The sequence below is a fragment of the Dendropsophus ebraccatus genome, chromosome 8 (assembly GCF_027789765.1).
Source record: "Dendropsophus ebraccatus isolate aDenEbr1 chromosome 8, aDenEbr1.pat, whole genome shotgun sequence".
NCBI lineage: Eukaryota > Metazoa > Chordata > Amphibia > Anura > Hylidae > Dendropsophus > Dendropsophus ebraccatus.
The window spans coordinates 96,025,998-96,041,769 of record NC_091461.1 but is presented as its reverse complement, the minus strand read 5'-3'; the positions used below and the strand labels follow the sequence as shown (position 1 = coordinate 96,041,769).

Genomic DNA, 15,772 nt, shown 5'->3' with positions numbered 1-15,772 from the left:
TTGTGTGTATGGCGGGGGGTAGTTGTGTGTATGGCTGGGGGGGTAGTTGTGTGTATGGCGGGGGGGGGGGGGGTCGGGTGATGAGTGGTGGATGTCTTCTGAAGGGGTGGGAGGTTGAAGGAGCTTTATTTTACCTCAAGGGAGGGCTCCAAAGAAAGGTTTTGCACAGGGCGCCATTTTCCCTAAGGCCGGCCCTGGGCATTCCAATGTATACAATACCACAGTGTACTGCCAATAGTTCCATTCACTTGGCCCAGTACTGATAACTAGTGACCATAATCAGGCCAATTCCCGATCACATGTGATGATTGATGTAATTTGTCTGCAGCGACCAATCACAGCTCAGCGTTCATTTTTTATACAGATTTGGGACAATGAGTTCTGATTATAATAAAATCCATGATGTCCAAGGACTGTTCCATTGATGAGATGGGGGGAGCAATGGTTTCTGGTGCCTCCAGTTGACAGGTCGTGTCCCGCTGGCGAGAATTGCCGGAAAGTGCCGAAGTGCAGAGTGCTGGCTCCCGGGATCATTTACATTGATTCCCAGGCTGCACCGCGATCCCGGAGCCCCCACCCCGTGTCCTCGTCCGGCCCCTCTATCCTGCCCCATAGAGAAGAGCGCAGCACACTCACACTCTGTCCCCCCACCCAGAGCCCAGTCCCGGCAGCCGGAGCCCGCACCTCCCCCGGATCCTCCAGCCGCCCGGGCAGCCGCCGCCTCTCCCCGCTCCTCCTCAGCCGCGCTCCCCGGAGTTGAGTAACTTTCCTGGGAAGTTGTGCGCGGAGCTGAGCGGGCGGTGCTGCCACCTATGAGCGCTGCCTCCCGGCATCTCCCCGGCTGCTGAGCGCGATCTCCCCCGGTGCCAGTGAGTGTCCTGCCCGTAGAGCCCCGGAGCACGAGGTCCCGATGCCCCGGAGGATGCGGCCTCCCGTGCTGCTCGCCGCGCTGCTCCTGATGCTGGCCGGTGCCCGGGCCGCTATGGATGAGTGTGCGGAGGGCGGACGGCCGCAGCGCTGCATGCCGGAGTTCGTGAACGCGGCTTTTAACGTGACCGTAGTGGCGACCAACACCTGCGGCTCCCCGCCCGAGGAGTACTGCGTGCAGACCGGAGTCACCGGGGTCACCAAGTCCTGCCACCTGTGCGACAGCGGCCAGCCACACCTGCAGCACAGCGCCGAGTACCTGACCGACTACAACAACCAGGCCGACACCACCTGGTGGCAGAGCCAGACCATGCTGGCCGGGATCCAGTACCCGCACTCCATCAACCTGACCCTGCATCTGGGTGAGTGCCAGCTCCTGTGCCCCCAGCTCCTGTGCCCCCCCGCCTGTGCCAGCTCCTGTGCCCCCTGCCTGTGCCAGCTCCTGTGCCCCCTGCCTGTGCCAGCTCCTGTGCCCACCCCGCCTGTGCCAGCTCCTGTGCCCCCCTGCCTGTGCCAGCTCCTGTGCCCCCCTGCCTGTGCCAGCTCCTGTGCCCCCCTGCCTGTGCCAGCTCCTGTGCCCCCCTGCCTGTGCCAGCTCCTGTGCCCCCCTGCCTGTGCCAGCTCCTGTGCCCCACTGCCTGTGCCAGCTCCTGTGCCCCCCCGCCTGTGCCAGCTCCTGTGCCCCCCCCCGCCTGTGCCTGCTCCTGTGCCCCACTGCCTGTGCCGGCTCCTGTGCCCCCCCCCCCGCCTGTGCCAGCTCTTGTGCCAGCTCCTTTGCCCCCAGCTCCTGTGCCAGCTCCTTTATCTGGGGGCACCCTGTGCCCATCACCTGTACCAGCTCATTTGTCTTTGGTCAGTCTGTGCCGGCTGCAGTGTGTGGGTGGGTGGCACCCTCTGTGTCCATGCTGTTGGAGTGTACTGTGTCAGCTGTGGGGATGAGTGGTTAGCATAGGGTGGCACAACTTATGTCCATGCCATGCCCCCTATTTGTGCCAGCTGTATTGATTAGGTATACAAGGCATAGAGTGGCACCTCCTGTGTCTGAGGTGGAGGGGTAGAGCCTTGTGCCACTGTAATGGACTTGGTGGCACAATAATTACATGGATTTCCTGCCCCCCCCCCCCCCCCCCCCCCCCCCCCCCCCCCCCCCCCCCCCCCCGCCGCAGGTTTTGGTGGGCATGGTTATTCATTCATTGTGAGATGTTTCATGGCACAGCGCCAGGTAGTCAGTGCACCTAGATATTTCCTGCTTTACTTCCCATATACACAGTAGCAGTCATACCCCAGCCAGTGGCAGCCTGCTCCTCCATGTGGCTGGCACTTGGGTGTCGTTCAGCTTCCTCCCACACTGTGAGCTGCAGTTTCCATATCCTGGGGCCGTATAATACACAATCTCTGTTGTGGACACCACAGTAAACACGGCTGCCGTGCCTGCTGCCTGCACTGGTGCCCTGTCTGGTACCAGCCTGCTGCCTGCACTGGTGCCCTGTCTGGTGCCAGCCTGCTGCCTGCACTGGTGCCAGCCTGCTGCCTGCACTGGTGCCAGCCTGATTTCCCTTTACTGCCCACTGCTTCATGTTTGTACCCCTTCTTAACTGGGGTTGTCAGCTGCCGCCATCGCAAAGATTTGTGTGTACACCACCTGCACTTTGCTTTACCTTGTTGCTGAGTGTTTTTCATGCCATGCAGTTGGCAATCTCTGCCATTAGCACCCAATCACCCTACAGCTGGCAGCAGCACACCTATAACCCATTGCTTGTACCCACCTCCCTTCATACCCGCTGCCTCCACCCCTCCTCTGCCCTCTTTCTGCCCGAAGCGCTCCAGCCTGTGTTGGTTGAGGATGCAGCTTTCTCCTCTATACATATATCTGTATGAGAATCTGCCAGTCTTGGGTCTTGTTCACATTACTCCTGATGTACGTCTCCACCATTGTAATAGAAGACGTACACTGTAAATTTCTTTCTGTGTCAAACACCACCAGCACTTACCAGCTGGGCAGGTGCCAGTGCGCATATATATATACACACACTCACCGGCCATTTTATTAGGTACACCATTCTAGTAACGGGTTGGACCCCATTTTGCCTTCAGAACTGCCTCAATTCTTCATGGCATAGATTCAACAAGGTGTTGGAAGCTTCCTCAGAGATTTTGGTCCATATTGACATGATGGCATCACACAGTTGCCGCAGATTTGTCGGCTGCACATCCATTATGCGAATCTCCCGTTCCACCACATCCCAACGATGCTCTATTGGATTGAGATCTGGTGACTGTGGAGGCCATTGGAGTACAGTGACCTCATTGTCATGTTCAAGAAACCAGTCTGAGACGATTCTAGCTTTATGACATGGCGCATTATCCTGCTGAAAGTAGCCATCAGATGTTGGGTACATTGTGGTCATAAAGGGATGGACATGGTCAGCAACAATACTCAGGTAGGCTGTGGCGTTGCAACGATGCTCAATTGGTACCAAGGGGCCCAAAGAGTGCCAAGAAAATATTCCCCACACCATGTCACCACCACCACCAGCCTGAACCGTTGATACAAGGCAGGATGGATCCATGCTTTCATGTTGTTGATGCCAAATTCTGACCCTACCATCCGAATGTCGCAGCAGAAATCGAGACTCATCAAACCAGGCAATGTTTTTCCAATCTTCTACTGTCCAATTTCGATGAGCTTGTGCAAATTGTAGCCTCAGTTTCCTGTTCTTAGCTGAAAGGAGTGGCACCCGGTGTGGTCTTCTGCTGCTGTAGCCCATCTGCCTCAAAGTTGGAGGTACTGTGCGTTCAGAGATGCTCTTCTGCCTACCTTGCTTGTAACGGTTGGCTATTAGAGTCACTGTTGCCTTTCTATCAGCTCGAACCAGTCTGCCCATTCTCCTCTGACCTCTGGCATCAACAAGGCATTTCTGCCCACAGAACTGCCGCTCACTGGATGTTTTTTCTTTTTCGGACCATTCTCTGTAAACCCTAGAGATGGTTGTGCGTGAAAATCCCAGTAGATCAGCAGTTTCTGAAATACTCAGACCAGCCCTTCTGGCACCAACAACCATGCCACGTTCAAAGGCCCTCAAATCACCTTTCTTCCACATACTGATGCTCGGTTTGAACTGCAGGAGATTGTCTTGACCATGTCTACATGCCTAAATGCACTGAGTTGCCGCCATGTGATTGGCTGATTAGAAATTAAGTGGTAATGTGCAGTTGGACAGGTGTACCTAATAAAGTGGCCGGTGAGTGTGTGTGTGTGTGTGTGTGTATATATATATATATATATATATATATATAATATAAATATTGTGTGTGTGTGTTCGGTGTATGGGTTGTAATCTCACCATCAGGGTCATGAACTCCGAGGCACCTCGCATGTTCTTGCTGCCGTGTACTTTCACATATTGTAGGAGACTTGTTGCCTGGGCAGGAGACCTATTACCGCTGCTGCGTCTTTATAGCCCAGTTCACACATGGTGGGAGATTTATCAAACATGTTGTAAAGTGAAACTGGCTCAGTTGCCCAATCAGATTCCTCCTTCCATTTTCCAAAGAGTCTGTGAGGAATGAAAAGTGGAATCTGGTTGCTAGGGGCAACTGAGCCTGTTTCACTTTACACCATTTTGATAAATCTTTCTAATTGTCTCATTGAGGGGGGTCTTAAAACGCGTGGACCCCAATATGCAGAGTGTGTATAGTGGCCCCCACCATGTGCTATTCATAATATTGGTGTCGTCTTATACTGGCGAGGGACTCTTGTGCCCCAGGGCCTGGGTATTACTGCTACCGCTGTGCTGCCAGCACCTTCAGTTGTCACAACAGATTTCCTGTTCTGTTTAGTTGATGCGGTGCCCTGTTGCGTGGCATGACCCACTTCCAGGTATTGTCAGTGAGTGTACTGGCCATATGCCGACATATACTGTGGCGTGGTGGCATCGGCTCATTGAGTCCAATAGGTCGAATGTAGTCAAGAAGTGACTGCATTTAGTCTGTATACGTTAAATTTGCAGCATTGAAAAGTGTGGATTACTGCTGTGATGATGGTGCTGCCTGGGTCCTTGCTGCCCAGCGCCTCCTGGTGACTTCCTGTCAAACAGGAAATGGTTGCTAAGCCAATCACTGGCCATGTCAGCTGGTGGCAGTGCCAAATCGGGCACCATTGTCTCTGCGGCAGTGGGGACCAGACAGGCGAGCGCCCCTTGTTTTATATTTTCAAGGCCCCATTTAAAATAATAAAAAAACATTTCTTTACGCAGACAACCCCTTTAACTTCCATTGTATCCAAGTACTAAAATTCCATCATAGTGTAGGTTGTTGTGGATTTTCATTGCGTCGTCCACACAGCTTTATTCTCTATAGGACCCAGATGTAAAAATTGCAGCGTTATAGCTGTTACAAAACTACAGTTCCTATCATGCCTGGAGAGTAGAGAGGAGCGAACTAGGCCGAGGTTTGGGTTCGTACGAACCAGAACCATCGGCATTTGACTCCTGCTGTCTTCCCGTTCTGTGGGGAAGGTGGAGACAGCCCGAGCCCTGTCTGGAAAACTGCAATACAGCCTAGGTGTTATAGACTGTATCCCTGTTTTCCAGACAGGACTCGGGCTGTCTCCACCTTCCCCACAGAATGGGAAGACAGTAGGAGTCAAATGCTGATGGTTCTGGTTCGTACGAACCCAAACCTCGGCCTAGTTCGCCCATCTCTTCTGGAGAGCCAAAGCTGTAGCTATCCAGGCATGATGGGAATTGTAGTTTTGCACCAGCTGGAGGGCCACGACTTTGACACCCATGTTGTAGTGTGTTTAGGTAATTACCCCCTGCTATAGGACAATATTTAAGCAACCTATGGCGGTCCAGCTGTTTTTGAAGCTACTACATTTGTCCAGGCATGATGAGAGTCGTAGTTTCTGAAAAGGCTGGAGAGCCTCAGGATGTATAACACTGCTCTAGGATCTAATCTCTTGTAAAAAGCAGAGGGCGTCCAGCCTAGCAGTGGGGCGTGTGAAGCGCCTATAATGGCCGGGGTATGATTATACCTTTGTAATTAGAACCTTTTAATTTTTCCCCCCTCACCAAAGAAGCCATTAAATGCCTGGTGCAGAAAATAGCACCTCAGGCTGTGTGTGAGTGAGCGCGCCATCTGCTCGCCCTCCTGTCCCCTGCTCACCCTGCCTGCCATTAAAGGTGAACAAACCTTTACTGCAGGGATGGGGAACCTTCATCCCTTCAGCTGTCAAAAAAACTACAATTCCCATCATGCCTGGACAGCCAAAGCTTTAGCTTTGGCTGTCCAGGCATGATGGGAATTGTAGTTCTGCAACAGCTGGAGGGCCGAAGGTTCCCCATCCATGACTTAGGTGTAGAGCTAGTCCGGGCCTAAGCGCATGGCTAATAAGATATTTCTGGGGATGACATCTCTGATCCGCCTGTCTGTGATATTTTTGGGCACATTTGTATTGTTGAAGTGGAAAGGGGAAAAAAAGGGACGGGCCTAGATCAACTACAAGAATAGTAACCTCCTGAAAGCGGTGTGCGTGAACGTGCGGAGCTCTGCCATCGTCTTATTTTGTCTAGCCTCCACGATTTTCCTGCACCCTCTGAACTTTTACTGAACTCCTCTCCGGTCCTTGATCTGATACGACGGGAAGGGACCAAATGAAAGAAATTCTTCAAAAGACCTTTTTTTTTTTTACAAAAAAACGGATGAAAAAAGTGGATTGCAAAAACGTAGTGTGAACCCGGCCTTATGCTCCTCTCTACAGATCTGTCTCCTATTGACTTGGTTCTAAGCAGAACAACAGTGTAAAAATTCAGCCGACTGTTCTCCTGTCCTCCCTATACACACACAAATGTTCCTGTATTCCCTATGGGGATGAGGCTGTGGCTTATCTCTCAGGCAATTCTTTTCCCATGATGATCCACCCTATTACCATCATCAACAATTTTGAGAGAGCCCTATACACTTTATATATTCACCACTGTATATTTGCCTGTGAAACCTCTGCAATGGGGGACCATAATCTTAAAGGGTACCTGTAAACTTAATTTCCCACCTGTCCGTCGCATGGGGGATGGAGAGTCTGGCTTCTCTTAGCCAACCTTATGGCCCCTAGCAGGTTCCATGCTCGAGCCTTTTTGTTGTTGATGGGACTCGTGCATGGAACTTGCTGGGTGTTGTCCGCTGCACCTGCCCAGTGTGGACTGCCAGAGGAGGTAGGGTTTGGTAATCTTGGATGTCCGTATACGTTGGGTATCCTGGTCATTGCAGCAAGGCTGCTACTGGAGAATAGAACATAAAGAAGAATAATTGTAGAGGCTGAACGTCTCCTCATAGGTAGGAGCCGCACACAAAGGGAACATGTAGTTAATAACAGATCCGGGGATTAGAAGCAGATTTCCTTCTGGTCTCCTGGCTCCCAGGCAAATACTTCATATGTCTCACATTTTGTTTATATTGGTTAATTGCGCATCTATTATCAGGAAAATAAATCACCCAGGTCTTGTTGCTTTGATGTGATGTGAGCACCAGGCGTCCCTTATAGCCGGGGAGTTTATGGCCGGAGCTGTCATCTGCAGGTGGTGCCTCTCTCAGCTGCTCTGCACCTAGACGGCTGCTTTTCCTGGAAATCTCAGCAGTAGCCAGTGCACCACATATGTGGCGGAACCTGTATCTAACATGTGCATGCTGATGTGCCCATAGACTTGGGTATGGATGTATTGTAGCTACCTGCACAGTATGTGGTCGGGAGCGCTGATGTGCGGGTAGTAGGCCCCGGCAAGAAGACCCCTGGTTGGTATAATATCTTAGTGATATGCCATCTTGTATTGGAGTGGTGATAGATGTCTAATCCATGGCATCTCCACCAATTACCAGCGCTAGGTCCCCTGTACCCCATACTGTGTTTAAACGGCTTGGCCATCATGCATGCATATTGATTCTCTGTTCAATTTCTATGGGCTTAGCTTTCTTTGACGGTCTTAGGGCCCTATTCCACCGGACGATTATCGTTTGCATAATCGTTAACGATTAACAATTTCAAACGACCGCTATTGTGAAAGACCTGAAAACATTCAGTCATTTCCATGGAACAATAATCGTTACTTATGATCGTAATTGCGATCGTTTTTTCTTCGCTATTTATTCGCTATTGCGTTCGTATCTATTGTGAACGACCGAACGATGTCTTATTCAATGCGAACGATTTGCGAACGAGCAACGATAAAAATAGGTCCAGGTCTTATAAAGCGATCAACGATTTCTTGTTCGGTCGTTAATCGTTAACTGCATTTCAACCAAACCAACATCGTTTAGATTTGAACGATTTAATGATAATCTGAACGATAATCGTCCGGTGGAATAGGGCCCTTAAAGTCTCAATGGGGCAGTGGGGCTTCATTGCACCAGTTGACCCAAAGCTTGACCTTAGATTCATGTTATACAAATCTGGATAGCACCTATATTGTGTATAATCCATGGGAAATCCATAAAGGAGAAGTCCCATTAAGGGAACATGACAGATGGATATAGGTGTGTGGGAACATAATAAAGAAAGTATATTAAAGGCCCTATCACACAAAGCGACTATCAGACGAAATTGGCTGTGCACGAAAATTCGCTTTGCACGATGTTGGCTGGTCGCTTTTAACAGGCTGAACCAGCAACTTTCATCCTAGCAATGATCTGCTGCCAGCAGACCTCCCTCCATGCACCCCCCCCCCCCCCCCAATGCACTTGTCCGCTTGCTGTCAATGTGTGTAATAGCCTCGGCAGCGAGTGGGAAACGAGAAGCAAGTGAGTGCTAACCTGACAGGTCGGCACTTGCTTGCTCCAACTCATTGCCCCATGTAACAGGATCTTTGCCCCTGTAGCGCTGGTCTCAGGTCTCACCGACGGCGATGTCATGGCTCTGGCTCCTCCAGTGAGTGACTGTTAACGTGTCCGGCTCCGGTCACAGATTGGCCAAACGGGCAATCCATCAGCCGGGTATGTAATGTAGAGCTGCAGGACACCGGCGGATATCGGTATGGAAGCACTACGGGGGCACTGCCATTTGTTAGTTTTACAGGACTTCTCCTTTAAGAAAAAAATGTGCAGGTTCCAATGCGTGCTAAAGTTTGGAGGTAATCTCCACTAAAAGAAGGATAACGTATGTAGGAGAACATAAAAGCAAGAATGGAGTCTTATGCCAACATCTGTAGTCTAATTCTTGCAATTCCTTCCCATTCTTCACTCAAGTAAGAATATCTGCTCCTTCCAATGTATGAGAGTCCGTCCTCGTGGGAAGTGTACGGGGCTGATAAAGGTTTAGGAAGCGCCCCCAGCGTCCCACCGGGAAATGTAGGCATAATACAGGCTTATTTAGTCTAGTGGCGTTATTCAGCTGGCAGACTCTGTTCCTGCCGATACCGCACCCACATTGCCAGCTCCGTGATGACATACCTGCGGAGGAAATCAAGCCAATGTTTTTTTTAGCTTGTTGTCATAGTTTTGGACTTTATTCCATGCTTTGTCACTCTCTACAGGGATTCTGAGATTACGTGTTTACTTTTCATAGTCTGAATAGGAAAAGCTTGCTTGCCCTGTAATATCCGTGGAGCAGTGAGTGATCGGCGAGGACTGCATGAAGTGCCAAGTGTTAGTGATCAGCTGATTGCCGCTAATACTGGAGGAAAGCCGGACCAGTGGTAGACAGATCATCTTGACATGCAGTATAAAAAATGCAGTATTACTTGGAGGCCGTTCACATGATGTGTTACAGATGAGCGAATCTTCAGCATGCTTGGGTTCATCTGAGCATGTGGCATTTGAATACCAGTGTCTGAAGAAGTTGGATGCAGCCCTAGGGAGTCTGGGAAAACATTGATACAGCCTATGGCCTACGGCTGTATCCATGCTATCCAGGCAGCCTTAGGGCTACATTTAACTTCTTCAGCCACCGTTAATTATATGCTGCATGCTCAGGTTCAATCATCTTGTGTTTGTATGTATATATATATATATATATATATATATATATTTCCCACACATGCATGCATCTGAATGGTGAGGTGGAGGTGGTCTTTGCCCAATTCCTCTGGTGACTGCTTCTCTCTAAAAACAAAAAGATCAGGCTATTGAGATCCAACAAGCCGTATCCTTCTCTCCTCCAATGCAGATGTTGAGAAGCTCCTGTACCTTTTAAGCTGCTCGGCCGATTCCACCGTAATCAGTTTGGCCAACGCTTATCAAATGTGTATGTCCACCTTTTAGATTATATGCACACGGAGTAATTTTGTCGGAAAAATCTGTGCAGAATCCACTGCTCGTCCCGGTGCGCACCCGCTTCCCTCTCCGGGCGGATTCCGTCGTCCGCCCAAAGAATTGACGTCACAATGGAGTCTATGGAACTAGCAGAGAAGGAAGCGAGCGCGGGGAGTTTTCTGACAGAATTACTACGTGTGCATATACCCTTAGGGTACGTGCACACTACGGAATGGCAACAGATAATCTGTTGTGCATTCCGCAGCTCGCACCCGCCCGCGGACTGTGGCGCGTCCCGCGCCGCCGCACATGTTATAGACTCCATTCTATGCACGGGCGGATTCCGTCGTTTGTTCAAAGAATGAACCTGTTTGTTCTTTGGATGGAGGGTGGAATCCGCCCGTGCATAGAATGGAGTCTATTCCGTAGTGTGCACGTTCCCTTACCGAGTAAATCTTTATTCTAGCTAAGAGCCCGTTCACACTATGGAAAGCAGGAGGAAATTCTTTGAGCGCAGAGGCGCGAGGTACGCAGGAGGGGGTTCCCCTGGGTATTTCCGCCTTTTTTCCGTAGAGTCAGCGGGCACTTAGAGAGGGGGTCCATGAAGTCTGTGCTAATAGGGCATATAGACAAGGGATGACATCATGAGACAACCGCTTTGTGTAGATGAGATGATATGGAGGCACTCCATTGATGGTGGCCCATTATCACTAGAAAACAGACTGTGGCACTGACGTCCCACTTATGGACCAATAACGTGAATAATTGTAGAAAAAAAATTGTTCTTGTAGTAAAACTTTTCAGTAGTTAAAGTTCTAATCTAGAGTGACTGGCTGGAGGTAGAGTATATACTGTATATCTCGATGAGTCCTGTCCACAATAGTGAATTATTTCCCGTGGACATTGAGAAGTTCTCCTCCTGAATGACATTTTCTTCATATTTTCATCTCCATAAAATCTGTTTTTTTTTTGTTTGTTTTTTTGGATCCTGAATCCAGAGTTTTCCCATATATCTGGAACAGTACAAATGATGAAATTACATAATCCGCCGCCTACTCCTTCTGGAATTTTGGGAAAATAAAGAGAATTGTGTTTGAGAAAACAAGGCAGCATTATGAGGCGGCCGGTTTGGGAGGAATGTGTTTTCCCTTATACACTACAGATGCTGGAATGTGATGTTACATAGACAAGGCCTAAAGAGGAGGACAATTGCTGCTGTATTCCTGCCGCTATCTGCTTCCCTCCCTTAAAGGGATATTCCCAGCTGATGTCATCGCTAACATATGACATTAGTGGGGGGGGGGGCTAATATCTGGTTCTAGCACTTCGGCTCTTTAATTCGGTTCCGGAACCAGGAAAGCTCATAATAAACTATTCCGTAGATCACAGGTGTCAAACTTGCGGCCCTCCATTTGTTGCAAAACTACAATTCCCATCATGCCTGGTCAGGCATGATGGGAACTGTAGTTTTGCAACAGCTGGAGGGGATGATGCTCCTTGGTGGTAGATCGGATAGCACATATCTTCCTTGTAGTCAGGCCGGAGAAGTGGAAGCATGATTTACATCAGTGCATCCTATCCGTCTGTGTATTGTAAGCAGGAAGCTATTAGTACGTGACCTTTTAAAAGGACAAGCGTCCCTTGTAAATGAATGGGCCTGACCCCTGGATGTGCTCATGTCTGGCTGCGTTTTTTTTTTTTTTTTTTTTCTTTTTTTGTTTTTTAAAATAGAAATGAAAACGCTACCATTGATAGATATTGTGTATAATCCTCTCTGCTATATAATTAGAGGAGCATCGGCAATGCTGACAAGAGATTTGCATGTGGGTAACCTTGATGTCGCGGTCACATTACATTGCAGGTTGGGGTGTGATCACATTGACAATCATTAGATGTAATCTTCATGTCATACGGCCATTAGAGGGAATCTCTTATTACTTTTCATGCTGCCTGAACCATGAGCCGTTGGGGTGCTCTTTATTGGCCTTCTGCCCCGCCGACCCCGATTGATGGATTTCCTCCTACACCTTAACAGGGGAGAGATCTATCGGTGGTGGCAGGTAGGGCGGGGGAAGCTGCCAGAGACTGCTCCAATGACTTAAAGTGTGGGCAGAATGAAGTGATGACAGGTTCCCTTTAACTTGACACTTAACCTGCTCCAGAAAAGTCTTATCGACAAAGGAGGTGGTTGCTAGTGAGCAGAAATTCCTCTACATGTGTATTAGGAGCCCCAGACCATGTAGCACAGTGGTCCAAAATTGCAGAAAGATTGGCTGTGCCTTGTTTGCACATTGTGACCTGTTTGCACATTGCAGCCGGTCTGATGCATTCCTATGCAGAGTGATTACTGTGCCGTGCTAGAGATTGTAAAGGGGTCTGTGACACATCTGTCTGGTTTTAATGTCCTCATACGCCTTATACTTTTTTTCGGTGGTAAGTTTGTTCTGGGAGAAAGAAGCCGCAGCCAGAGCTCTCTCATAAAGAACACGGGAACGATTCGGCCGAGCTGAACATCCCTGTGTGGGGAGGACGGGAGAGATAACTGATTGTTCGGCTGTCAGTTATTAAAGGGGTATGGATATTTACTGCCCAGCCCTTTTTGTTCTTGTAGGGATAAGCCGGCACAAGAGCCGTCTTGCTGCAGCTTACCCCTACCCTCCTTATAGGGAACACACAAATGTTCACAGGAAGGATAGGAGAGAGAAATGTTGGCCGAACAATAGTTATTGAAGGTAAATACAGCTTTCTGCTTCAAGGCTACGAGCACTTTGAGCATATTAGAGGTAAAAATCAGAATATGAGCAGAAAGATACACTCTGGTGGTACAGTTCACGTTGATGGAGTGAGCATAGTTTACAAGTGACTTTGTTCAGTCTACTTCCTAAATATAGACCTTTTATTTTGTGATAGTTTAAAGCACAGCGGACCACACTTATAGGTCCTACATTTGGGAACTGGACAGTCACTAGAGGTGAGTGGACCTCCAGCACGCTCGGGGTGTCTGAACTGAACTCTCAGCATTTGATTACTAGTAGCTAAAGAAGTTGGGTGCAACCCTAAGGCTGCCTGAAAAACATGGATACAGCCATAGGCCTATGGCTGTATTTGTTTTTTTCAGGACTCCCTAGGGCGGCATCCAACAACTTCAGCTACTGGTAATCAAATGCTAAGAGTTTGGGTTTGGATAACGCGAACATACTCAAGGTTTCCTCATTTCTAATAGTCACTAGTAGACTATGCACTGTATGCAAAGTGTATGCGCCCCCTGCGGCATATGCCAGTATATCTTTTTTCTGATGGTTACAATATTTGACCCCGGAAACAGGTTGGTTGCAACCTGTAAAATCACAAATTAAAGCGCTTTCCTCAAAATTGTAAATGACGCCTATAATCCTTAGTGCCTTAGGCTGTGTTTCCTCATGCAAAAGCATATGTTTCAAACCAGGCCCTGTTGCATTCTCCATGGTTATCTCACAGCTATAGGTAACTGTGGGGGCTGGGGGGGGGAAATGGGGGGGGGGCACATATTTTAGTATGTAATGTAAATGTAATGGGTAAGATCTCATGTAATCTCACAATCCATTCAGAACTTTTTGAACTTTCTCTCAAACTTTTTAAAAAGCTTTAGAAAAGGAGTGATCCGCATATTCTTCCATGTCTGGTCTTTATGTCTCTGCACATAGTAGCAGCTATTCCCTTCAGGTTTTATAATTCCCTTTTCTTCCTGTGCTAATCTCCCTCTATCCCAACAAGTGCCACCTGTTCCCTCGGAGCGGCCCGGCTCCACGTCCGTCACGCAGGAGAACGGTTGAGCAAGCGTTTTGCAGACCTGTCTCTGGTTTCTGTTGCGGATCAATCTTGGGAATCGAGGCATGTTTCCTGCCCGGCGCTGAGGGACACAGGGCCGGGGTCGGAGACAAGTGGGGAGGCTTGGGAATGCTCATGGATATTCTAGTTGTGTCCACCTCGCAGTTTAGCGGGGGATGGGAAGGGATTTTCCAGACCACAGGCTAAACTGCCTTTTTTTGTAGCATTCCAGCTTCAGTAAGCCCTTTTTTCAGCTGAGTTAAAATTCAGGCCCATTCCAGGGACCGGGGCGACGGAAGGGAAACAAAGAGAGCGCTGTTGATCGCAGTTGGTCAGAAATGTTTGGGACAGTCGGTGCGTGTGTCCTTGTCCTCTCCACGGAGATGAATTTTCCAATTTCCGAGTGCTAGGAGGGGGCAGAGGACAAAGCTCCTGGGAGAATTACACTTAACATCTGTATTTTTCCAAGTTTTCTTCTTCAGTTTCAATTTTTTATTTTCTTTTGCCTATGGGCTTATAAGCGCTGCTCCCACGACCTGATGTTAAGATTGACTTAACCCAGACAGTGCTGGCGCCCATGCTTCCTCACCACTTTATTTTGATATAACAAGCCGGCCTGAATTCAGCGCTTGCCATGCACGGCACGGATAAGCCAGCCTTTGTTTATCGCATACACTTCTGCCATAATAGTAGCAAGGTTTGCTCTGTGGGGTATGTTTGTGACCATACAAAGGAATGGTCATCTGAATGCCGGGGACAGAGATGTTTGTATCTTGACATATTAGTGTCTAAATCGGATTGGGAATTAATGTGTGTACAAGTGTTTTGTCAGGAACGTTGCGAGGCAGACAATGTCGCTGGGTGCCCTTGGGGGTTGGGAGAGAATGGAAAATGAACGTCCGTGCAAAATCCCTGCAAATTAGAACTATGCATGTTGTCTTGCCTACTTTATCCGCCATAGATTCTTTTCCACAGACCCACCTCTTCTCTGAGGCAATCGTATACAGGAATTCCAAAAATCCTGATGGTCACGTCACAGAACCGTGAGCTTCTCCAAGGTGTGCACTAGCGTTTGGCATTTGGTCTCCAGTCCTGAGGTTTGTCAGGAGCTCTCGGGGAAATGTTTGACTCAAGATTACTTTAAGAGGAGTCTGGACCTTGTGTAAACACTAGAGTAATCCATATTGCAACTGTTGGCTAGCGGGTTTGGCTTGGTCTCCTCAGGAAGTGATGCTGTGATCTTCAGTTCTGGCTTCGGTCACTTCAGTTCCTCCCCAGGGGTGAAGATTTTTCTATTATCGGTCGTCATTCCTCTCCATGGATAATCTTACAGTGCTCGCTTTTCCTGCTATCATATTTCCACCCACACTTTAAATAACATTCGAGGCAGGGAATTATCTTTTTTAACAGGAAGAATAACAGTTTGACTCTTGTGAAATGTAGAAGAAAATGATATGGAAACTTTGGATATGTAAAGGAAAAAGAAAGCTTATGTTTGAGAGCAGACGTGGGTCACTCGGTTAGACGCTGGATATCTAATTGACTGTTTTTTTTCCATGGAATTCGTTTTTACGTTAGTGTCTTGTGTTAACTGCATGGGTGGGTTCACTGATGCGCAAAACGTTATGCATGTGCAACACGTGGATCCATTGTGAATTCTGCAGCACATCAGAATCTGAATGTAACATACACATTTATCTTTGGCGTAAATGAATGTCAAATAAATTCATACTTGTGGTAAATGATCATTTTGCAGACACTGCCCATATGTGTGTTAGGGCTCTTTTAGAAATGCTTG

At 48.6% G+C, this 15,772-nt stretch overlaps 1 protein-coding gene across 1 annotated transcript in view; it reads left to right on the top strand.

Annotated features, from left to right (window-relative positions):
* Window positions 1-717: 717 nt before the first annotated feature.
* LAMC1 (laminin subunit gamma 1) overlaps window positions 718-15,772 on the top strand; it is an 88,188-nt gene continuing 73,133 nt past the window's right edge. Inside the window, exon 1 of the mRNA XM_069981141.1 lies at window positions 718-1,289. Within this exon, the coding sequence (XP_069837242.1) occupies window positions 911-1,289 (379 nt within the window). The 5' untranslated portion in view covers window positions 718-910. The remainder of the gene's footprint in view (window positions 1,290-15,772) is intronic.